Raw genomic sequence first — 25829 nt, 5'->3', positions numbered from 1 at the left:
GTGTAGGCCATGCCTATGGAGACTCAGAAATGGCTGCGAATCATCCCTGTGACGGTAGGGATCCAAGAAGAGAAACAATGACCCTATGTGCATCCCAGTCTAGAAGAAAGTCACCCCTGAGTTCCTGCCCCAATGCGAGATAATCCATTTCCTCCCCGTATATGTTTGGGTCTCCCAAACACCCCCAGCTCTGGAGCTCAGAGGGTTTGAGTCCCAGTAAGTTCCTGAACCCGCCCTTTAAGAGGAACACTTGGGTTTACAACTGCCTCTGTGTCACTCAGCCACAATCCTCCCACCCCCACCCCTGGTTTTTATAGCCAAAGTTATGGGGACTTCTCTTTCCAGCTGTGAAACCCTGGGATGGGGGGGGTTGCTGTGGGGCTAGGACCCTTTGCTCCTACGGTGGAGCCTCTGCAGCCAAGATATATATCCCTCCTGATTAAAAAAAAGGCACATGTGGGTGTTGGACCAGCCATTCTGCCCCCCACTCCTCATACCAGTCTCATTGTGTTTTCTTCTTTACTTTTCTAGTTGCAAGACTTCCATACAGCCAGCTTTCAGGTGGTTCTGAATGATGGGTGTTCTGTATTTTAGGTATAATTTTGATGTAGCTGTGAGAGGCAGGGAGTACTGGCATTTACCTACTCTGCCATCTTGTTTATCTCTAAATCAAGTATGTCAAATTCACACCGGCGGGCCACATACTGCGGCCCACCAGCCGAGAGTTTGACATGCTTGCTCTAAATGGTAACATTACAACTTTACTCGTGGTGTTTTCTATGGAAATTAATCATATAATTTTTTCATTCTTAGTCATCACCTCTACAACATGGTACAAGGCAATGATACCTCAGTTTCAGAATTTATTCTCCTGGGAGTTTCAGAAGAACCAGAATTGCAGCCCCTCATATTTGGGCTTTTCCTCTCCATGTACCTGATCACTGTGTTGGGAAACCTGCTCATCATCCTGGCTGTCATCTCAGACTCCCACCTCCACACACCCATGTACTTCTTCCTCTCCAACCTGTCCTTGGTAGACATCTGTTTCACCTCCACCACCGTCCCAAAGATGCTGTGGAACATCCAGACACAGAGCAAAGTCATCACCTATGCAGGCTGCATCACACAGATGTATTTTTTCATACTCTTTGCAGTGTTGGACAACTTCCTCTTGACAGTGATGGCCTATGATCGTTTTGTGGCCATCTGCCACCCCCTGCACTACACAGTAATTATGAACCCCCGACTCTGTGGACTGCTGGTTCTGGTGTCCTGGATCATGAGTGCCCTGTATTGCATGTTACAAAGTTTAATGGTGTTGCGACTATCCTTCTGTACATGCTTGGAAGTTCCTCACTTTTTCTGTGAAATCAATCAGATTGTCCAACTTGCCTGTTCTGACACCTTTCTTAATAACATGTTGATGTATTTTGGAGTTGTGTTGCTGGGTGGTGGTCCCCTTGTTGGGATCCTTTACTCTTACTCTAAGATAGTGTCCTCCATACGAGGAATCTCATCAGCTCAGGGGAAATATAAAGCATTTTCTACCTGTGCCTCTCACCTCTCAGTTGTCTCCTTATTTTATGGTACAATCCTAGGAGTGTATCTCAGCTCTGCTGCTACCAAAAGCTCACACTCAAGTGCAACAGCCTCAGTGATGTATGCCGTGGTCACACCCATGCTCAACCCTTTCATTTACAGTCTGAAGAACAAAGACATAAAGGACGCTCTGAAAAGATTTGTTGGGATGACAGGCATAAAAGGTCCAGTTGTGCTAGGGATGTCGAAGTGCCCATGATTGCAGGGATCAAATTCTTGGAGCCAGACATTTCTATTCTTTAATCATCATGTCATTGTAGAACTTGCTTTTTTTATTTATGTCCTGGAATTTTTATGTGTTTGTTGCATCTTCTCTATACAATTTAAGTAACCACTTTATTAAGCTTTCTGCTCTGTTATAGAGTTTTCCTCGTGTCTTTATTCTTACCTTTACAGTTTTTCCAAGCATACTCAGAAATTCTTAAAAATTCCAATTTATTTAATGGGCAACAGAGATTTCTTTAGACACAAACAACAGTATGGTGGTTTCCAGAGGGAAGGGGGAGGCGAGTACTGATGGATCAAAGGCACCAAATACATGGTAACAGAAAATGATTTGACTGTGGGTGTTGGGCACCCAATACAATATACAGATTATGTGTCTAAGAAATACACACAACCTATTTGATCTTATTAATCTATTTCACCCTAATAAATTTAATTTAAAAAGAATAAGTTGTTCTCCAATGACATACATCATTGTACGTAATTTGTTCTTATTTTATCGATTGAATAATCCTAAAAATATACTAAAAAAACTGATAATCTATTGCATATCTCCCTCATGCTAAGGAATTTCTTTTACTCATGAAAAAGAGGATGTCTTACTAGAGAGCTTGAATTCCTGCTCAGCTTTTGATTCAGGGTCACCAATTTTTCTGCACTGACATGAATGTACTTTCAGCCTGTTCAATTTCCCTGGAACAAAACCTCACTATAGTCACCTGTTTGTACAGTTACCTGCAATAAACTTGAGTAAGAATATAATCATGAATGCTATCTCCAAATACCAGGCATATGCCCCAAATCAAAAGACTATATTATTACAATTGCCCTCAGTGCTATTTGCTTGGATTATTGTATCAGTTAGCTATTGCTACATAACACGCATCCTAAACCAAAGGTTTATTTTGATGCCTTTCTTATTTAATGAGATTATATGATGGGAGTTGCTTTGATCTCTGCTCAGATACTCCTGAGCCTGCATCAGCTGAGTGTTTCTATACTGTATTTCTATAGCTCATCCTTGATGTTGCATGAGGCTGTGCCACACCCCTATCTTGAACCAATTTATGTCAGTTTACTTATATATGTATGTTAATCTTGTAGTTTAGAATAAAATGAGTTTATATAAACTACCTATATTTAGTTGTACTCTTTTTATACCCATAGAGGACACTCTGTTCTCTGTTTTCTAACCAGTTTGAAGATGTATCTTCAACCGTAGATAAAATGTGACTCATCTACTGTGCTCTAGATTGTACCTTGAGATTTAAGGTTTTTTTAAAAATATATTTTATTGATTTTTTACAGAGAGGAAGGGAGAGGGAGAGTTAGAAACATCAATGAGTGAGAAACATTGATCAGCTGCCTCTTGCACACCCCTACTGGGGGTGTGCCCACAGCCAAGGTACATGCCGTTGACTGGAACTGAACCTGGTACCCTTCAGTCCGCAGACCCATGCTCTATACACTGAGCCAAACCGGTTAGCGCGAGACATAAGGTTTTTAAAAATTGTAGTTTATTAAAATATAAAGGCATACAATTAAGTGCACATATTTAACATACAAAATTTTCTAAATTAAAAGAGCCATACAAAATTTAAGAATTCATATTGCATGGGTCTGTGTATGTATAATTCCAACAAAGTACACAAAAGTTTTAATTTCTTTATTATGTAATTATAAGCAATGAAATCAGGAGCTTATTATTTGACGTTGTTCAATGGCCTTTATATAAAAGAACTAAACACAGGCTATATCACAACCTCTGGAATAAGCAGATACACTACTTATTCAAATAACATACAAATAAAATTTTGGTTCAGTGACTGAGACACAAAGCCACGTGGTCAAAGAGTGGTCCTCAGATCAGGAGCTGCAGTATCACCACCTCCTGGGAGATGGGTCATTATATCAGAAGAACTATAATCCTAGGTGACCCAGATGCACACTGAAGCTGAGGAAGTGCTGCGCTAGACTAGGTTCAGCAACCTCCCTCCAGAAATGCCAAGTATCCCCTGGGGCAAAATCATTTCAGGTTGGGAATCATTGGCCCAGAATTTGAAAACTGAAAGCAACATGACAGATTCCAATCAGGACCCATCCCTTCTTCAGCTTGTAACTTTGAGCAGATGACTAAACCCCATTAAGCCCCATTTCTGTAAAGGGGAATAGAGTTCACAATAGATCTTATAGAACGAACTTTTCAAAAAATTAAATCCGATGATGCTTATAAGATGCCACGCTCAGGTTACGTGGCATCAGAATACTTAAGTGTAGCCCTAGCTGGTTTGGCTCAGTGGATAGAGCATCAGCCTGCAGACTGAAAGGTCCCAGATTTGATTCTGGTCAAGGGCACATGCCTGAGGTGCTGGCTTGGTCCTCAGTAGGGGGTATGCAGGAGGCAACCGATCAATGATTCTCTCTCATCATTGATGTTTCTATCTCTCTCTCCCTCTCGCTTCCTCTCCAAAATCAATAAAAATATATTTAAAAAAGAATGTGGCTATTTTAAAAAAAGGAGTATCTAAGTGTACATCGTAATTAACATATCCTATATAATAAAGAGCTAATATGCTAATTAGACCAAAGAGCTGAACGACCTTCCAGACAACCTTCTGGATGAAGCCAGGGCTGCAAGGGCCAGCTGAGGCTGTGAGGGCCAGCTGAGGCTGGGAGGCATCCAGGGCTGGGAGGGCTGAGACCCTTGCAGGAATTTCGCACATCAGGCCTCTAGTATTTTATAATGAGGGACTTAATGACAGCTCTTACCTTGTAAAATAAGTACAAAATCCCTAATCATTTTGACAGATTGTCAGGAATCCAGAGGAACACAGCTCTCCCTTATTAGAGAGGAGGATAGCAACTTTTTAGAGCCATCAGGGCTGTGTCCCCACCACAAGTTAGTGCTTGAGGATCACACGGACCTGCTAGTGATGGGTTTCTTGGCCTCAGACTTTGAGGAAAATGTTAACTCAGGGTTGTGATAAGGTGGTAGGAGGTCAGACCTCTGGAAAGCAGAAAGATTAGGGAAAAGGAGAAATAAAAACTAAACTTACTTGACTTTTAACCTGGTCTCTTGGGATCAGAGAATCATTAGGAAAAATTTCCTTTCTGTTTATTCCAGAGGCCCACAGGGAAATCACATGCTTAGATGCTGGAATAACCCAAGGGAAATGTGCCTGATGAGCAGGTATAGAGAGAGCTGTAAATATCTCTCCTGTGGAGTCCCTCAGCTTGTACCATGTTGATGAACAGGACATGGTTGTTGCTTTTGATTCCTGAGCTGGATCAGGGACTGATGCTTCCCTCCTTCCTGCTGTCTTGTGTGGGGACAGAGCTTCAGTCTCCATCATCAACTATCCTGGGAGGAGTTCCACATGGAGACCTTCCTCTCAGAGATCCATCCAGGTGAGTCTGAGAGCCCAGCAGGTACATCAGGAGAGGGTCAGAGAGGATGGAACCTGAGAACTTTTACCTGGGTCACTGTGAATCTAATCAGGCTAGCCCAGAGACAAGCAAGTATTATGTCTATATTCTTGGTTCAGTCACTAATGTGTAATTAATTTACTTAGTACCTTAAGAAAGATGTGGTTGTTTGATCTACACTACAAAGACCATAGTTGACACTTAAGCGATGGGTGTGGGTATACACTGTAAAATGAATGAAATGCATAAAGAAGACATATCTGAGGAGTTTTGCTCTTTGGGGAGCAGGGAATAGAGTATTAGGTGTGGAGCACAGTGCAGTGAAGTGAGAGTGTTTATATTAAATTTCTAAGATGGGGTGTGTTTGAGCATATTCTGTATTTATTGAAAATACCCTGATCAGTGCAGGGAGATGGTACCTTGCAAAAGCAGTTCTTGAGCCATACATTGCAGTATCTTCTCTAATGCTGGGTATTCACATGAGAAAAGTTATTTAATAAGGCTCAGAGGAATAGCAAATATTCATTCGAAAGACAAACTTGCTATATGGTAAGTGTTCATATACATTGGAACCTGATTCCAGAATCATTGAATGAATAATAACTGTGCACCCCCCATGTGACAGAACAATCTAGGAACATTATGTATTATATTCTTTTAGATATGCCTTTACAATTTAATTATTAAGTGATGTTGATATCATTAAATTATTGCTCTTTTATGGATTGTTTCAATTAATATTTGATTCTTCATTCAATTATGTTTATTTTGGTTGTTTTGAAACTCCTATTTTTAACCTGGTTTATTACCCCTTCATTCTTTCCATGTTGTCACTGTTCACATTCTTAGTTTTGTTTCTGTGTGAGTGTGTATCTATGCACATACCTCTGTGAAAATTCCAAATGTGAGCAAAGCAGGTGACATCCTGCTCTTTTGGATCCTGCAGCATAAGAGTGAGGAGAGAGAATAATGAAATAAATGTGTGCCTAAAATAATGTCTCAGGAAGAATCATATGAAGAAAGCTATTCAGTGTAAAAATTGTCATGGTGTGGGCAGATGTATAAAGCATGGTCTGGGAGGTCTTGCATGTTGGATGTAGACCTGAACCAGGACCAGAGGGTGCCCACTGGGTTTGTCACAAAAGAGATGAAAACCCAAAGCCCAAGAAATAATAGAAATGATGCCACGTCAAAAAAAGAAGGAAGGGGCTAACCTCATCCTCTGTCATATTATATAAAAATGAAGTGGTTATATAATTACGAAACAGGTACAGAAAATGCAAGTGGTCTACTGCTTGATATTTATAATGTTCCACATTATATTTTCTTCTGTGAAGTGTTGCTTTATTCCTTTGCTTTGGGTGTACAATATGTAAAGTGACACCATAAAGATATCACCTCTTTTGTCTTTTAGACAAGTTTCTTTTTGTTCTCTTATTATTTTGCTGGGAATCTGGGGAATATGTTTAGGGTTCAAATGCTGCCAGAACCAAGGAAGATTTTTCTTCCTTACACCTGATCTTTTGAGTTCATTTTAAACTCCTCATTTCATTTCATTCCTTTCTCTCTCACCCTCTGTTTATTAAACCGATTTTTATACAATTACAACTATTATTTTATTTATTTCTTTTTCTTTATTACACTACAGTTAGCATACAATATTTATTAACTTAAGGTGTACAACATAATAATTGGACATTTATATACCTTACAATGTGGTCACTACAATAAGTCTACTAACCATCTGTCACCATGCAAAGTTATTAAGATATTATTGACCATATTCGCCATTCTATACACTATATATCCATGGCTTATTTATTTTACAACTGCAAGTTTGTACTCTTATTCCCATTTACCTCTTCCATCCTTTCCTTCCTCCCCTCCCATCTGACAACCACCTGTTTGTTCTGTGTATCTATGATTTTGATTTCATTTTGCTTTGGCTGTTCATATGTTTTTTCTGTGTTTTTTTTTCTAGTCTACATGTAACTGAAATTCTATAGTATTTTTGTGACTCTGCCTGACTTATTTCACTTAGCATAATACCCTCTAGGCCCATCCATATTGTTGCAAATGGCAAGATGTGAATGTTTTTTTATTGCTGAGTAATAATCTAGTGTGTGTGTGTGTGTGTGTGTGTGTGTTTATGTGTGTGTATCTCACACTCACTATCCATTCATCTATTGATGGACACCCAGCAATTCCACTCTTGGGTATTTATCTGAAGAAAACAAAAATGCTAATTTGAAAAGATATGTGCACTCCTATTATCATTGCAGCATTACTAAAATAGTCAAAATACAAACAGATTTTTAATTGAGTTTATTGGGGTACAGGTTTCAAGTGTAGAACTCAATAAGACATTATGTATTCACTGCATCTGTGCTCCCATCATCCCAAAAAGTCTCTTTCTGTCACCATTTTCTTCCCCTTTACCCACCTCCACCTCATCCACCTTTCCCTCTGGCTGTCACCACACTGTTGTCTGTTTCTATGTATTTTGCTTAATCCCTTTACCTTCTTCTCTTTTTTCCATTCTTTAAAAGAATTTTTTTTTCTTTATTGATTAAGGTATTACATATGTGTCCTTATCGCCCCATTACACCCCCATCCTCCCACTCATGCCCTCACCCTCCTGGTGTCTGTGACCATTGGTTAGGCTTGTATGCATGCATACAAGTTCTTTGGTTGATCTCTCCCCCTTACCCTCACCCTACCCTACCTTCCCTCTGAGATCTCACTCATTTATGGACTATAATGAACCACATAAACTGATGAACAAAAACAGATCCCTTCACCGTCTTTCATCTAGTACTCCCTTTCTCCACCCCTCTGAGAGCTGCCAGTCATTCTATGTATTCGTGCCTCTGTTTCTATTTTGTCCTTCAGTTTATTTTGTTCATTAGATTTTACATATAAGTGAGAGCATATGGTAGTTGTCTTTCTTTGTTTTATTTCACTTAGCATAAAAATCTCCAGGTCCATCATGCTGTCACCAACGATAAGACTCCCCCCCCCCCTCCGTTTTTTTTTTTTTTTTACAACTAACTACTAATCCATTGTATAAACATACCACAGCTCTAATTTTCTTTATTTTTTTATTTTTTATACCACAGATCTTTTATCCACTCACCCACTGGTGGGCACTTGGGCTGTTTCCAGATCTTGGCTATTGTAAATCACAATGCAATGAACATAGGGGTGCATACATTCATTTGAATTCGTGTTTCAGGTTTCTTAGGATATAATCCTTGAACTGAAACCACAGGGTCTAAAGGAAGTTCTATTTTTTATATTTTGAGGAAACTCCATACTGTTTTCTACAGTGACTGCACCCCCCACGCCCGTCTGCATTCCCACCAACAGTGCAGGAAGTTTCCCTTTGCTCCACAGCCTCATCAGCACCTGTTGTTTGTTGAATTATTGATGATAACCATTTTGGCATGTGTGCGGTGAGATCCCTTTGTAGTTTTCATTTGCATCTCTCTAATGGTTAGTGATATTGAGCATTATTTCATATGTTTTTTGGCTAAATGTAATGGGGTATGTCCTCTTTGGAGAAGTGTCTAGTCAGGTTCCTTTTAAATTGGGTTGTTTATCTTTTCCTGGTGTTGAGTTGTATGAATTCTTTATATATTTTGGAAATTAACCCCTTATCAGATGTGTCATTGGCATATATGTTCTTTCATTCAGTGGGTTCCCTTGGCATTTTGCTGATGGTTTCTTTTTCTGTGAAAAAGCTTTTTTGTTTGATGTAGTCCCATTTGTTTATTTTTCTTTTGTTTTCCTTGTCTGTGGAAATACATTGGCAATAATATTGATGTGAGAAATGTCTGAGATTTTATGGTCTATTATCTTCTAGGATTTTTATGGTTTCATGACATACATTTAAGTCTTTTATCCATTTTTTTCCAATGAATTGGGTCCATTTATTTGTTGTATTTGGTCTATTCATATATCCTACCCTCCTCCATGGAGCAGCTATAGAGCAAATATCCACACTTGCTGCCCAGTTTTCTGATAATAAATACTAGCAACGTATCACAATTCTGATGTGCCCACTATTTTCCTGCATCATCTTGAGAGTTAGATTTAGTTTGATGTGGTGAGTCTTCTTTTCCTTAAATCACATTAATTAAAAAATTGTAAATCTTTACTGTAGAGCATATTACAGATGTCTCCCCCCCCCCCGCCAATGTCCCCCTCCACCCAGTTCTGGTCCCACCCTAGGCCTTCACCAACCTAGTGTCTGTATACATAGTGTCTGTATACATAGTGTCTGTATACATAGGTAAGATCTTTGGTTCATCTCTTCCCACCCACCCACGCACCCTCCCCCCTTCCCTCAGAGATTCTTCAGTCTGTTCCATGCCCCACCCCCATTCTATTTTATTTACCAGTTTATTTTGTTCATTAGATCTCTTATTCATTTATTTTTATTTTTATATTCAATTTTTGACAGATATGTATTTAGTGCCATTTTATTGTTCATATTTCTTCTTCTTCTTCTTCTTCTTCTTCTTCTTCTTCTTCTTCTTCTTCTTCTTCTTCTTCTTCTCCTTCTTGATGTTTTCTTCCTCTTCTTCTTTCTCTTCTTAAAGAATACCCTTCAACATTTCGTGTAATACTGGTTTGGTGTGATGAAACTCCTTTACCTTTTTCTTGTCTGTGAAGCTCTTTATCTGACCTTCAATTCTAAATAATAGCTTTGCTGGGTAGAGTAATCTTGGTTGTAGGTCCTTGCTATTCATCACTTTGAATATTTCTTGCCACTCCCTTCTGGCCTGCAAAGTTTCTGTTGAGAAATCATCTGACAGTCATATGGATGCTCATTTTTTAGGAAACTAACTGCTATTCTCTGGCTGCTTTTAAGATTCCCTCATTGTCTTAAGCCATTGGCATTTTAATTATAATATGTCTTGGTATGGGCCTCTTTGGGTTCCTCTTGGTTGGAACTCTTTGTGCTTCCTGGACTTGTAAGTCTATTTCTTTCACCAGGTAGTGGAAGTTTTCTGTTGCTAGTGCTTCAAACAGGTTTTCAATATCTTCCTATCTCTCTTTTCCTTTGGCAACCCATAATGTGAATGTTGGTATAATTGAAGTTGTCCCATAGGCTCCTTATATTACCTTCATATTTTTGAATTCTTTTTTCTCCTCTGATTGGGTGTTTTTTGCTTCCTCATATTCCAAATTGTTGCTTTGATTCTCTGAATCTGCTAGAATACTGCTGCATTCCTGTAAATTCTTCTTTATGTCAGTTAGTGTGTGCTTAATTTCTGATTGTTCTTTTTTAATGTCTTTGGAATTCTCTCTCAGATCCTGGAAAGTCTCACTAAGTCCCTTATAGCTCTCACTAAGTCCCTTGAAGCTCTCATTAATGTCCTTGAGTAACCTTATACCATTGTTTTTCAGTCTGTATCCAGTAGTTTGCTTGCTTCCATTTTTTTTCACTTGTGACATGTTTCTTTGTTTCTGCATTTTTAGCTGCTTCCCTGTTTTCATTTCTGTGTATCAGGTAAAGCTGCTATGTCTCCTTGAATTGGTAGCATGGCCTTGTGGAGTAGGTGTCCTCTAGGTTCCAGTGGCTCAGCCTCACCAGTCCCCTGAGCTGGGCACTGTAGTTGTGCCCTGTGTGGGCCATTTGCAGTCTTGTACTTGGGCCTTGATTGCTGTTGGCTTCACTAGGAGGAATTGACCTCCAGGCTAATTGGCTCTGAGGACCAGCTGCAATTACAATGGGAGAGCAGGTGTGCTGGAGACATCCCTATGGAGCAGGACTTGCTTCAGTGGGTCTTTTTGTGCTCACAAGGTCTGCCCCTTGAGTATGTTGCTTGTGGATGAGTAGACATGAGTAGAGTTGTAACCTGCTATGGTCTAAAGCAGTCCACCAGGTGCATTGGCTCTGTGGCCTCCCAGGAGGTGCAAAGTCAGCCATTGTCTGGGGCAATCTGGCAGGAGCTATGTAGAGGTATGCTGATGGCTACTAATTGAATTGGGCTTGGAAGTGCCAAGGTGAGGCCCAGCTCTGAAGCAAGGTAGCCTGGTGCTAGTCATGAGTGTTGGGCTTTTATTGATAGGTTTGGGGCATGCTGATGCCAGCTGCAGGTTGTTGGAGAGATTTCAGGAAAGTCTGAAGCCTGAGCCAGGACAGGCCATTCATATGGGAAAGCTGCTGCAAACAGCTTAGGTGGGGCTGCAAATTGGATGGGGCAGGGTCTCAGGGAATCACCAGGTTGAAGCAAACAGTGTAGGCCATGCTCATGGAGACTCAGAAATGGCTGCCAATCATCCATGTGATGGTACGGGTCCAAGAACAGAAACAATGACCCTATGCGCATCCCAGTCTGGGAGAAAGCCATCCCTGAGTTCCTGCCCCAATGCCAGATAATCCATTTCCTCCCCGTATATGTTTGGGTCTCCCAAAGCCCCCAAGCTCTGGAGCTCAGAGGGATTGAGTCCCAGTAAGTTCCTGTGCAAGTCCTTTAAGAGGGAACACTTGGGTTTTCAGAAGCCTCTGGGTCACTCAGCCATAATCCCCGCCTCGGTTTTGTAGTCCGAAGTAATGGGGACTTCTCTTTCCAGCTCTGAAACCCTGGGCTGGGGGGTCTGGTGTGGGGCTAGAACCCTTTTCACCTCATGTTGGAGCCTCTACAGCCAAGATATATATCCCTCCTGATTAAAAAAAAGGCACATGTGGGTGCCGGACCAGCCCATTCTGTGCCTCCACACCCTTACCAGTCTCAATGTGTTTTCTTCTTTACGTTTCTACTTGTGGGACTTCCATACAGCCTGCTTTCAGGTGGTTCTGAATGATGGGTGTTCTGTATTTTAGGTACAATTTTGATGTGGTTGTGAGAGGCAGTGAGTACTGGCGTTTACCTACTCTGCCATCTTGGTTCTCTCTAAATCAGGCATGTCAAACTTGCAGCCAGCAGGCCACATGCCGTGGCCCGCCAGCCGAGCGTTTGACATGCTTGCTCGAAATGGTAGCATTAGGTTACACAGGATGTTTTCTATGAAAATTAATCATATAATTTGTTCATTCTTAGTCATCACCTCTACCACATGGTGCAAGGCAATGATACCTCAATTTCAGAATTTATTCTCCTGGGAGTTTCAGAAGAACCAGAACTGCAGCCCCTCATATTTGGGCTGTTCCTCTCCATGTACCTGATCACTGTGTTGGGAAACCTGCTCATCATCTTGGCTATCAGCTCAGACTCCCACCTCCACACACCCATGTACTTCTTCCTCTCCAACCTGTCCTTGGTAGACATCTGTTTCACCTCCACCACCGTCCCAAAGATGCTGGTGAATATCCAGACACAGAGCAAAGTCATCACCTATGCAGGCTGCATCACCCAGATGTATTTTTTCATACTCTTTGCAGTGATGGATGACTTTATCCTGATTGTGATGGCCTATGACAGGTATGTGGCCATCTGTCATCCACTGCACTACACAGTCATCATGAACCCCTGGCTCTGTGGACTGCTGGTTCTGGTGTCCTGGATCATGAATGCCCTGTATTGCATGTTACAAAGTTTAATGGTGTTGCGACTATCCTTCTGTACATGCTTGGAAGTTCCTCACTTTTTCTGTGAACTCAATCAGATTATCCAACTTGCCTGTTCTGACACCTTTCTTAATAACATGGTGGTGTGTTTTGGAGTTGTGCTGCTGGGTGGTGGTCCCCTTGTTTGTATCATTTACTCTTACTCTAAGATAGTGGCCTCTATGCGAGGAATCCCAACAGCCCAGGGTAAATATAAAGCATTTTCTACGTGTGCGTCTCACCTCTCAGTTGTCTCCGTATTTTATGGTACAATCCTAGGAGTGTATCTCAGCTCTGCTGCTACCCAAAGCTCACACTCAAGTGCAACAGCCTCAGTGATGTATGCTGTGGTCACACCCATGCTCAATCCCTTCATCTACAGTCTGAAGAACAAAGACATGAAGAAGGCTCTGAAAAGATTTGTTGCTATGATAGGTATCAAAGGTCCAGTTGTCCTAAGGATAAGGAAGTGCCCATGATTGCAGGGATCAAAGTCTTGGAGCCAGAAATTTCTATTCTTTAATCATCATGTCATTGTAGAACTTGTTTTTTTTTTATTTCCTGGAATTTCCATGTGTTTGTTGCATCTTCTTGATACAGATTAAGTAACCACTTTATTAAGCTTTCCGCTCTGTTATATAGTTTTCCCCTGTGTCTTTATTCTTACCTTTACAGTTTTTCCAACCTTACTCAGAAATACTTAGAAATTCCAGTTTATTTAATGGGCAACAGAGATTTCTTAGGACACTAGCAATAGTATTGTGGTTATCAGAGGGAAGAGGATGGGGGTACTAAAGGGTAAAAAGTACAAATATATAGTGACAGAAAATGATTTGACTGTCGGTATTGGGCACCCAATGCAATATACAGATTATGTGTCTAAGAAATATACACTTACAACACAACCTATTTGATCTTACTAGTCAATTTCACTCTAATAAATTTAATTTAAAAAAGATTAAGTTGTTCTCCAACGACATACATCATTGTATGGAATTTGTTGTTATTTTATAGATTGAATAATCCTAAGTGGTACTACTATTGTGCAAAAAACTTCACTTGGCTACTGAGACCATTTATCTAATTTCATTCCAGGAATATCTAAAACCATTGTTTTCATGTTTGTTTCCCTCATTGTTTGTAAATCAGTATCTTAACAGCTTTTCCTGATAAAATAGACTTTATCATTCTTTTTTTTAAGCCTATTGGGAATGTTGCTATAGGCTAGAAATGCCTGGGCACTGGCCTAGACCTGCTACTTGTTATGCAGACCAGAGTTATGCCTGGACTGGCCCTTGTGGTCCTTATAATAATTGCTACAACCATCAGGAAACCATGAACATACAAGGTCATTACTCTCACCACTCTCAGAGGACCACACAAGAAGGTCTTGGGGAGAAAGGAAAGAGAATGGACTGGAGCTCTGCCTTTATTGGGGTCCAAGGGCACAATGATCGGGTTTTGCAGATTAGTCCTTTCTTTGTGAATTTAAAACATAAGAGCAGGAATTAGAGCAGGGAGGCAAAGTGGGAACACTCATGACATAGTTATTTAGGCTACTAAGGGTTTTTTAAAAGGGGAACTTCATTGGGTAGGGGCAACCTGGATGCTTTTCAAGTAGCTGTGTCATACAATTGGCAATATGTTTATTCAACATCGTTTTCTTTGAAGTAAAGCCTCATAAATCAAAAGCGTAATGTCAGTCACTTACACTTTACACATGTTACGCTGTTTTTACCTTCTCTCTTGGTTTTATTGCATAATTCAGCTCAGGGTCCAGAATGCCTACAGTAATTATGGCAAAAATTAATTATCAAATATATATCTCCCACTGGACTGTACATGGAAAAGCAAATTCGAATAAATAGGTTAACATAATACTATATTAGTACCAGAGATTATCTTAAAAATGAGGAAGCAAACTTTTTGGTCACTTGGGATGGGTGCCAGACACAGGGCTCCTGATCAGGACTGACTGGGCATGAGCCCATGGCAGGCGCAGTGGGTCTGGGATGAGTGAGAGCAGCAGGTAGGAGCGGCAGGCAGCGTTGGACTGCCAGTTTCAACCCAATCCCTGCAGGCCATGTTGGGAGACCCCACCCATGCACAAATTCGTGCACAGGGCCTCTAGTATGTATATAAGTTCTTTGGTTAATCTCTTCCCATCGCCCTCCTGTTCCCTCCGAGACATGTCAGTCTGTTTCCATGCCTCCATGCCTATAGACCTATTTTGTTCATTAGTTTATTAGGTTCATTAGATTCCATTTGTAAGTGAGACCATGTAATATTTGTCTTTCTCAAATATTAAATCTCAGACATTACATGTAGCCAAATTTTCACTGATACATGTCCTTAGGGCAAGAGAAATAAAGGAAAACATAAACAAATTGGACAATGAAACACTAAAAAGCTTTTGCACAGCAAAAGAAAACACCATTAAAATGAAAAGGGAAACCACTCTGTTGGACAACGTATTTGCCAATGACTCATCTGATAAGAGGCTAATTTCCAAAATACATAAAGAACTCACACAGCTCAACAAAAGGAAGACAAATAACCCATGTAACTATTCTACTTTAAATCTTTGTATCTAAATTTCTACATCATTTTAGTTTCATATTAATTTAACCATCTTCATTTTTTAAATTTATATTGTCACCAAAATTTGTTTTAAATTTTCTTTCAACATTAAAGGTGAGGATATTAGTGTGTCTGTGTTGTGCCTGTGTGTGTTTGTGTTTATTTGAAAGAAAATCAGGTAGAAATGTATGTACATGTGTATGTACATATGCTCCCTACCTATGAAAGAGTTCTTAAACTCACCAAATATTTCAAAACATTTTATTTATTCCTACCAATATACACCTGGATTAGGTTTATTATCCCATATCACCATCAGAAATAAGGAAACAGAGGACCAAGATAATTACATTTTTAAAAAATCAAAACAAAACAAAACTCTTTAGCCTAACCGGTTTGACCCAGTGGATAGAGCATCAGCCTGTGGACTCAAGGGTCCCAGGTTTGATTCCGGTCAAGGGCATGTACCTTGGTTGCGGGCACATCCCCAGTAGGGGGCGTGCAGGAGGCAGCTGATCGATGTTTCTCTCTCATAGATGTTTCTAACTCTCTATCCCTCTCCCTTCCTCTCTGTAAAAAATCAATAAAATATATTTTAAAAAAATCTTTATTGTTGAAAGTATTACATAGGTCGGCCTTTTCCCCCTATTAACCTCTTCCAGCCTGCTCCTGTCCTCCCCTACCCCCAGTCCCTCATCACTCCATTGTCTGTGTCCATGGGTGATGCATATATGCATAAAAATTAATTGGTTGATCTCTTCCCACACGCCCTTCTCGGCCTTCCCTTTGAGGTTTAACAGTCTGTTCATGCTTCTATGACTCTTGGTCTATTTTTGATCATCAGTTTATTTGGGTCATTAGATTCCACATATGAGTGAGATCATGTGATATTTATCTTTGTCTGACTGGCTTATTTTGCTCAGCATAATACTCTCCAGGTCCATCCATGCTGTTACAAATGGTAAAGGCTCTTTCTTTTTTATTGCTATGTAGTATTCCATTGTGTAAATGTACCATAGTTTTTTTATCCACTCATCTGCTAATGGGCACTTAGGCTGTATCCAAATCTTAGCTATTGTAAATTGTGCCTCTATGAACATAGGGGTGCATATATTCTTTCTGATGAGCATTTCAGTTTTCTTAGGATATATTCCTAGAAGAGGGATGACTGGGTCAAATGGGAGTTCCATTTTTTTTTTCTTTTTTAAAGTATATATTTTTATTGATTTCAGAGAGGAAGGGAGAGAGAGAAACATCAATGATGAGAGAGAGTCATTGATTGGCTATCTCCTGCATGCCCCATGCTGGGGATGGAGCCCACAACCCAGGCATATGCCCTTGACCAGAATTGAACCTGGGACCCTTCAGTCCGCAGGCCAATACCCTGTCCACTGAGCCAAACCGGCTAGGGTAGGAGTGCCTTTTTTAATTTTTTGAGGACACTCCATACTCTTTTCCACAGTGGCTGCACCAGTCTGCATTCCCACCAGCAGTGTACTAGGGTTCCCTTTTCTCCACAACCTTGCCAACACTTGTCGTTGGTTGATTTGTTGGTGATAGCCATTCTGACAGGTGTGAGGAGAAAATAAACAAATGGGACTATATGAAAATAAAAAGCTTCTGCATGGCAAAAGAAACCATCATCAAAATAACAAGAGAGCCCTCTACATGGGAGAACATATTATCCAATGATACATCTGATAAGGGATTAATCTCCAAAATATATAGGGAGCTCATACAACTTAACAAAAGGAAGACAACCAATCCAACTAAAAAATGGGTAAAGGACCTAAATAGACACTGCTTCAAAGTGGATATGCAGAAAGCCAAGAGAAATATGAAATAAAGCTCAAAGTCATTAACCATCAGAGAGATGCAAATCAAAACAACAATGAGATATCACCTCACACATTCTTTTTAAATTATATAACAAAGCAATTAAAGCTTATGTGCCTTTGTTGAATTACATATAAATGAATCTATGCAGTTGTACTCTTACTTTTTGCATAACTCCTTTAATTCAGCAAATTTTGCATGTTGCCCTAACTGGTTGGGCTCGGTGGATAGAGCATTGGCCTGCTGACTGAAGGGTCTCAGATTCGATTCCAGTCAAGGGCATGTGCCTTGGTTGCCAGCACATCCCCAGTAGGAGGTGTGCAAGAGGCTGCTGATTGAAGGTTCTCTCTCATCGATGTTTCTAACTCTCTATCCCTCTCCCTTCCTCTCTGAAAAAAAAAAAACAATAAAAATATTAAAAAATTTTTTTGCATGTTAAATAAGTTCAGTTTATGTTATTATATTCCAATAAATTATTTTTAAAAATCGGTTAGATTTAATTAAAAAGTTCGGAAAAGATGCATGATACAAAATCAATATATAAATATCTGTCTGAAGAGGAATTAAGAACATAATTCCAATTGCATATAAGTTCTTTGGCTAATCTCTTCCCATCTCCTTCCTGTCCCCTCTGAGACATGTCAGTCTGTTTCATGCTTCCATGCCTATAGAACTATTTTGTTCACTAATTTATTATGTTCAAGAATGAAATACCTGGAAATAAACTATAAAACATTGCTAAAGTATATTGATAAAGGCACAAATAAATTGAAAGATATTCTGAGTTTATGGATTAGAAGATTAATGTTGTTAATGTCCATATTACTGTTAAAGAGAAAACCAGAGGCCCAAAGTGTCATCCTTTGAGCTAAAAGCCTACGATGCCAAATCTAAATTTCGTGCTAGACTTAATGGAAGTTTCAACATCTCCCAGAAGCTTAATTTTAGACAACCAGTTTTGAACTTTCTGGTCAAACACCAGTAAAACAATCTGTCATATGGACCCTGCACACCCCCCAAAGAATGAAGCGGGAATCTGTATGATAGAAATCCTTCCCCTCCTCTTCCCTCAAAGAAAACACGTTATGGCCACCAAATAATCCTTTTTTTTCCTGTTGTTAATCGCTCTTTGTCCCTCCATTCTCCTTATAAAAATGTTCTATGTTGTGCATCCCCTCAGAGCTCCCTTTTAGTTGCCAGATAGGATGCTGCCTGGTTCATGAATCACTTAATAAAGTCAATTAAATCTTTAAATTTACTTGGTTGAATATTGATTTCTAAGGTACACAAAGTGCTAAATAGATTCAATTCAATCTCTATCAAAATTCCAATGTCATTTTTTTTCCCCACAAAAAATAGAACAAACTTAAAATTTGTGTGGAACTCCATAAGACCCTGATGAACCAAAGCAATTCTGAGAAAGCAAAACAAAGCTGGAGGCAATGCATTCCCTGGTTTCAAACTATATTATAAAGCTACAGTAATGAAAGCAGCATAGTACTGGCATAAAAACAGACACAAAGATCAACGGAAAAGAATAGAGAGCCAAGAAATAAACCCACACACATAAGGTCATTAATTTAGGAGAAAGGAACCAAGAATGTTAAATGAGGGAACGACAGTATTTCCAATAAACTGTGCTGGGAAAACTGGACAACCACGGGCAAAAGAATGAAACTGGGTCACTATTGTAAGGGTTCAGAATGAGTCACACCAAGACATGTACTTGGATTATTTTTGAGCTGAAGGCACCTGAGACCCTGGGAGTCCAAGAGAAACTTTTACCTCTCCCTTAAAGAATTTAAATTTTGGTCTTGCCAATAATAAGAGTTATCATCAGAGATAACATTTATGACCTATCTACAGGGCAGGGCAAATTTCTAATTATTGAACGTCTGCTTTCTCATTGTCCTGCAATGTCCTTCCTCCCTTCTGAAGCCTCAGGAGCTTTACCTCATCTTTAGCTCAGAATATCATATATATGCTACCTCACTGCTCCTCCTGTCCCTGAACCTCTCATGCATGTTTCCAAGTAGACTCCACTGAAAGAGAGATATTTAATAATCTATTTTTGCCAGTAACTATGGTAGCTTTTCTGGATGCTCAGCTAAATACAACATTGAAACCTGGAAGCTAGGTATAAAGTACAGTAGCGTGTCTGACTAAACTTTTGTTTCAAATACATCCTCACAAAGAATCATATTGCTAGATGCATGACACAGCTACATAAGGACTCATGTAGCCTTCACCCATGAAGTTCCCTTTTTATTTTAAATTTAATGATTTTGTTTTGGGATAATTAATATATGCAATTTTATTTTGAGTTAGAAGCATTTTCAAAACAAGCAAAGGGAGCAACTTCACATTAGACAATAGATATATCTAGGGAGCAAAGTTCATTTGGAATTACACACAGGAACAGACACAGACTTTGTGTAATATTTACACAAGAATAACATGTTATAAAATTCCCCTTTTGAAAACCCTGAGTAACCTAGACAACTGACCACATGAATGACCCTGCTTTTCCTTCCTCTGCCTCAATTCCTGCTCTTAGGTTTCAAATAAAAAGCAAACCCAAAATATATGAAGTACTCATACAACTAGACCAAAGGAAGACAAACAGCCCAACAGACCTAAATAGACACTTCTCCAAAGAAGGACACACAAACGGTCAAGAGTCATGAAAAAATCCTCAACGTCACTAATCATCAGAGAGATGCAAATTAAAACACAATGAGGTGCCTCCTCACACCTGCCATAATGGCTGCTATGAATAAATCAACTAATAACAAGTGCGCTGTAAGGATGTGGAGAAAGGGAACCCTAGTACACTGCTGGTGGGAATGCAGACTGGTACAGCCACTGTGGAAAACATTGTGGAGTTTCCTCAAAAAAATTAAAAATGGAACTTCCATTTGACCCAGTCATCCCACTTCTAGGAATATAACCTAAGAAGTTTGAAACACTAATCAGAAAGAATATATGTACCTCTATGTTCATAGCAGCGTTATTTACAATAGCTAAGATCTGGAGACAGCCCAGGTGCCCATCCGTTGAAGAATGGATAAAAAATGGTGGTACATTTACACAATGGAATACTATGCAGCTGTAAAAAAAAAAAAAAGGATCTCTTTCCCCTTGAAATAGCATGGAGGAACCAGGAGAGTATTATGCTAAGTGAAATAAGTCAGTCAGAGAAAGAGAAGTATCACATGACCTCACTTATATGTGAAATCCACGAACAAAATAAAGTGCCAAAAAAAAAATAGATCCAGAGACATGGAAGCATGCAACAGACTGTGGGTCCTCAGAGGAAATTGGGGGGGGGGTGTCAGTGAGGGGAGGGAAGAAATTAACCACAGAACTTATATGCATATATTAATAACCCATGGACACAGATAATAGTGGGGTGAAGGCCCGGGAAGGGGGAAGGTTAAGGAGAGGGGAGGAGAGGAGTCAATGGGGGGATAAAAGGAGGACATCTGTAATACTTTCAATAATAAAGATACATTTTTAAAAAGCAAACCCACAAAACCATAGCCATCCTGCCCTTGAACCCCCATACAGGCAGAGTCCTTCAGTCCAAGTCCATTTCTCTGTCTTTCACACACACATGCATGCACACAGCTTCCTGTGTGGCTTTTGGAAGTACAAGACCTCTGAGTAATGAACCTTACGTTTTCATAGTCCATGGTGGTTTTTGTAATTATATTAAGGACGACAAGAGTCCATCCACCCAGAACATTGACTCTGATCTCGATCCCCGGGGGGGTGGGGGGTATGCAGAAGGAACAAGTAGTAGGAACCAGGCCAGTGGCCAGTCATCCCTCTCCTATTGCATCGCTGTCAATAGACGGAGACTTATAGGGAACAACGATAAACTCTATAATATCGGGAAGAGCAGTTAAGGTACCGATGTACAGAGAAGAGGGACATATAGTGAAAACAGGTTTCAGATTTTATGGAATGAAATTACACAATGGATTAGGCAGCCAAGTGCAGTTTATCTACATGAGTGATACCACTTATTGCTTATTATTCTACCTATAAAACAAGAACAAATTACTTACAATGATATATGTCATTTGAGAAGGAATTATTCTTAAGACATCAATGTTTCTGGTGAAGTAAATGAAAACGTCTCACTATTTCTGACCAAGGTTGGAAAAAACTTAGTGAAGGTTAAAAAAGGACAAAGGGAAAAACTGTCTATATAACAGACAAAGCAGGAAGCTTAATAAAATGGTTACTTAAATTGTATAGAGATGTTGAAACAAACAAAGCAAATTCAAGGCCAGAAATAAAAGGAGAAAGTCTGGCCCAGCCTGTGTTTTCCAGTGGTTGAGCATTGACCCATGAGCCAGGAGAGCTCCGTTGAATTTCTGGTGAGGGCACATGCCCGGGTAGTATGCTCGATGCCCAGGAGGAGGTAAGCAGGGGCAGTCGATCAATAATTTTCTCTCATCATAGATGTTTCTATCTCTGTCTCACTTTCACTTCATTTCTGAAATCAATAAAAATATATTTCAAAAAATAAAAGGACCAAGTCTGAAAAACACAATCTGATTAAAGAATCACAATTTCTGGGTTTTAGTTCTGTAGCCCCAAAATAAGGGCACTTTTTACCTCGAGATGATTGTCCCCTTTGTACCTGCCATCGCGAAGAATCTCTTCAGGGCCCTCTTTATGTCCCTGTTCCTGAGACTGTAGATGAAGGGGTTCAGCATGGGTGTGACCACGGTGTACATCACTGAGGCTGCTGCACTTGAGTGTGAGCTGTGGGCAGCAGCAGAGCTGAGGTACACTCCTATGCTTGTTCCATAAAATAAGGAGACAACCGAGAGGTGAGACGCACAGGTAGAAAATGCCTTATACTTCCCCTGAGCTGATGGGATTGCACGTATGGAGGACACTATCTTTGAGTAAGAGTAAATGATACCAGCGAGGGGACCACCACCCAGTATCACAGCTACAAAATACATCACCATGTTATTAAGAAAGGTGTCAGAACAGGCAAGGTGAACCACTTCTCTGAGATCACAAAAATAGTGTGGGATTTCCAAGTCTGTACAGAAGGACAATGGCAACACTATTAAACTTTGTGCCAAGGAATTCAGGGCCCCCATGATCCAGGACATCAGAACCAGCAGTCCACAGAGCCGGGGGTTCATGATGACCATATAGTGCAGGGGGTGGCAGATGGCCACATACCTGTCATAGGCCATGACGGCTAGAAGGAAGTCATCCAGTCCTCCAAAGAGTATGAAAAAATACATCTGTGTGATGCAGCCTGCATAGGTGATGACTTTGCTCTGTGTCTGGATGTTCCACAGCATCTTTGGGACGGTGGTGGAGGTGAAACAGATGTCTACCAAGGACAGGTTGGAGAGGAAGAAGTACATGGGTGTGTGGAGGTGGGAGTCTGAGTTGACGGCCAGGATGATGAGCAGGTTTCCCAACACAGTGACCAGATACATGGAGAGGAAAAGCCCAAATATGAGGGGCTGCAGTGCTGGTTCCTCTGACAATCCCAGAAGAAGAAATTCTGAAATCAGAGTATCATTCTCAGGTCCCATGAGGCGGAGGTGACTAGTAGGAAAGAAAAAATAGCATGATTAGGTTTTACACAAATGGCCATTACAAGCACAGTTGAAATGCTACAACTATATTTTGTAACAAAACAACAATATTTATTTTTTGTACCTATCATCCCCCACGGCGGCTCCAATTAGAAATTCCTGTCTTCCTCAAACTTTGTTTCCAAGGTGGTCGTGGATTACACTGTTTTCATGAGAAATACTTTCATGCACTTGAGGAATATTTATTGAGATTTCCCACCTCTAGTGAAAGTGTACAGAATGCTCAGATACAAAATTCTTAGAATAATGATAGTTAAAGAACACATACAATATATATGTCATATACCAAGTTAGATGGTGTCATGTGAAGAAAAAGAAAGTTGGTATAAAAGAGAGTGGATGGGGTGTTACTTTATACTGGGAGGACAGGCAGCCCTGCAAACAAGGTGACAATTGAACAGAGACCTCAAGGCAGACAGAGGGGGTGACATGAGGTTAGTTGGGGAAGGAGGGTTATGTAGGAAAAGAGGCAGTGCCAAAGCCCTGAGATGACACTTATTTTAGGTATTAAAGGCACAAAAAGGATCCAGAATGGTGAAATAGAATAGAGTCAAGAAGGCACAAAAGAAAATATTAGAGTGCACCATACATAGTGAGGGTACATACATAATGGTTTCATGGTTCCCTTTGTTCAGGTGTGTGTGTGTGTGTGTGTGTGTGTGTGTGTGTGTGTGTGCGCGCGCGCGCGCGCGCGCACGCACACGTGCACACAAAAATTGCTGAATCACAATGTAAAAGGCATATCTTGTTTTGGGACACAGTAAAAACAATCTGGAACTCAATGCAATAAATGGGAGAAGAGTTGAAAAGGCCATTTCCTGCTGATGAGGGAACAATAATAGGAGTGAAGAGCCCAGCAGGGAGCCAGGTGCACTGCTCCTGGGCACTTGGCTCCTGGCACCTGTTCTTCCGTGAGCATTCTCTGAGATCTCCTTATACTCACTCTTGTGCTGATGAGAGAAAGACGCACAGAATGTAAGAAGTGTTCCCGGGTCTATCAGGCACCAGCTGTAGAAGAGTGAATTAGAACTCACACCTCCTGACGCTAAGTCAGTACTTTTCTGCTCTGCAAGGCTGCTCACTCTGTCAATGCTTCACAGAGAAGAGGGAATGCTAAGGTTGAAATAAAGCAGAATCCTGAGAGCTGAGCAGACAGAAGGGAGGGTCTGTTCCTGCTGTGGGAGGAGAGAGGCTGTGGAATTGTGCTCTGAGATGGAGAGAAGAAAGGGGCTGAGGAGGAATAAGTTGCAAGAAAGCCCTTCAGACCTAAGGACACCAAATGTGTGAGATCTTGAATCCATCCCTTTCACTATTTCATCAGCCTGACTGTTCCCCCAGAAGACGCAGTTATTAAAAGCTTTACTTCTCCCCATGATGCTTTCCCACAGTGCTCACTCTGGCACCCCCAATGGCATCACTCACTGGATTTGGCTCTACCGGTCCTTCCTTCCTTCGTCAATTGATGTGGAAAGAGCAAGAAATGCAGGTCAGGTGCGGGTTTCCCAGAGCAGATGAGCATCTTAGAGAGGCACAGAGAGGATGCTCTTAGCCTGTGGCTGAGGAGCTGCAGGTGAGTCTGCAGAGGGAGGTCCAGAGGCTGAATTCTCAGGGCTCCTCATTAAATGGACTGTTTTACTGTTGCCCAGTTCTCTAAGCAACTCAGCTCCCTTGAAACCAAGGGACCATAAATAAAAGGCAACTTTTCTGCCAGTTTGGTCTTCATGGGTTCACCTTGGGGCCAGATGCATATCCACTTCCTACTGATGGGTCCACCTCCCCTGGAATAAACATCTCCCCAGGGTATGTAAGCGCTCATGCAGGACACATGGACAGGATAACATCATGAGCTCCTGAGCTGCTGTGAGTCACATGGAGTGTCTGACCCAGAGATTTAGTGATGTCCCTGACCACACCCATCCCAAACAGGAACCTCCCAGAAACTTCCCCTTGACCTCAACTTTGAAAACCAGAGATTGATTCTGAAGATGCACTTGATGGAGAGTAAATTATTTTGGCTGCAGAGATAGAGTTTCTTTTGTACAGGTTCCCCAGATCCAATTATTCAATTTTTTTCATCTGGGGTAAATGCATTCACATCTTTAAACTCACATAGGTACATATTTTTTTTTCTGGCCAGCAAGGCTACTCAGAGCATTTCTTTACGACGACAAAGAGTACTTTGAATATAAACCAGTACCTGATAGTGACTTAGAGCCGTCACTGCCAAACATATTTGTAAAGAACTAGATAAAGATTATTATTGGACCAACAGTGCTCTGTTGCAGCTACTTAACTCTGCCATTGTAGTGTGGAAGCACTTGTAGGCAATACCCACACAGATGGGCTTGGATGTAGGTATTCATTTTCTGTGGATTCTGTAACAACTGAGCCCAAACTGGGGTGGCTTTAAACAACAGGAATTTATTTCATCAAGTTCTTGATGCCAGAAGTCTTTTCTCAGGATGTCAGAGAGGCTGCACTCCCCAGAGGCTCTAAGGGCAGCTGTGCTCCTTGCCTCATCCTGCTTTTCATGACTCCAAGCATCCCTGGGCTTTGTGGCTGCATCACTCCAATCTCGGGAGACATACGGTCTTCTTTTCTCTGTGCCTCTCCACTGTATCCCTTATAAGGAGCCTGGTCATTGGTTTTAGGGTCCAACTGGATAATTGAGGATGATTGCATCTTGAGATCCTTAATCCTATCTAATAAAAGAGTAATATGCTAATTAACTGTCAATCCCACACTCCCTTTCTCTGTCACAAAGATGACGGTGGCCATGGAGCTGGAGGGAGCAGGAGGCTTTAGTTGCCCCCAGCAATGGAGGAAGTCAAGCTTCCTGCCAGCCCTCGCTGGACCTGAGCTCCGCTCAAGGCTACAAAGTTTCAATTATAGAAAATAAATAAATCCCAGATAACTGCTTCCAGCCAGTGGGCATGGCCAGCCAGGAAAAGGCAATCAACCCC

General features: G+C 40.8%; 3 protein-coding genes across 3 annotated transcripts; 2 read left to right on the top strand and 1 right to left on the bottom strand.

The window, feature by feature from the left end:
- Nucleotides 1–829: 829 nt before the first annotated feature.
- On the top strand, nt 830–1798 carry LOC308519443 (olfactory receptor 7A10-like; the record flags this gene model as incomplete). The annotated part of the gene is made up of 1 exon (XM_081091429.1): nt 830–1798. The coding sequence occupies one exon, from the start codon at nt 830–832 to the stop codon at nt 1796–1798; it is 969 nt and encodes a 322-aa protein (XP_080947555.1).
- Nucleotides 1799–12318: 10520 nt separating this feature from the next.
- On the top strand, nt 12319–13287 carry LOC308519444 (olfactory receptor 7A5-like; the record flags this gene model as incomplete). The annotated part of the gene is made up of 1 exon (XM_081091430.1): nt 12319–13287. The coding sequence occupies one exon, from the start codon at nt 12319–12321 to the stop codon at nt 13285–13287; it is 969 nt and encodes a 322-aa protein (XP_080947556.1).
- An 8562-nt stretch (nt 13288–21849) lies between these two features.
- On the bottom strand, nt 21850–22803 carry LOC308519445 (olfactory receptor 7A17-like; the record flags this gene model as incomplete). The annotated part of the gene is made up of 1 exon (XM_081091431.1): nt 21850–22803. One exon carries the CDS (start codon nt 22801–22803, stop codon nt 21850–21852), a length of 954 nt encoding a protein of 317 aa, XP_080947557.1.
- Between the last annotated feature and the right edge of the window lie 3026 nt (nt 22804–25829).

Source organism: Myotis nattereri (genome assembly GCF_964212035.1).
Source record: "Myotis nattereri genome assembly, chromosome: 5".
Classification (NCBI taxonomy): Eukaryota; Metazoa; Chordata; class Mammalia; order Chiroptera; family Vespertilionidae; genus Myotis; species Myotis nattereri.
This window is presented reverse-complemented; position numbering and strand designations above follow the sequence as displayed.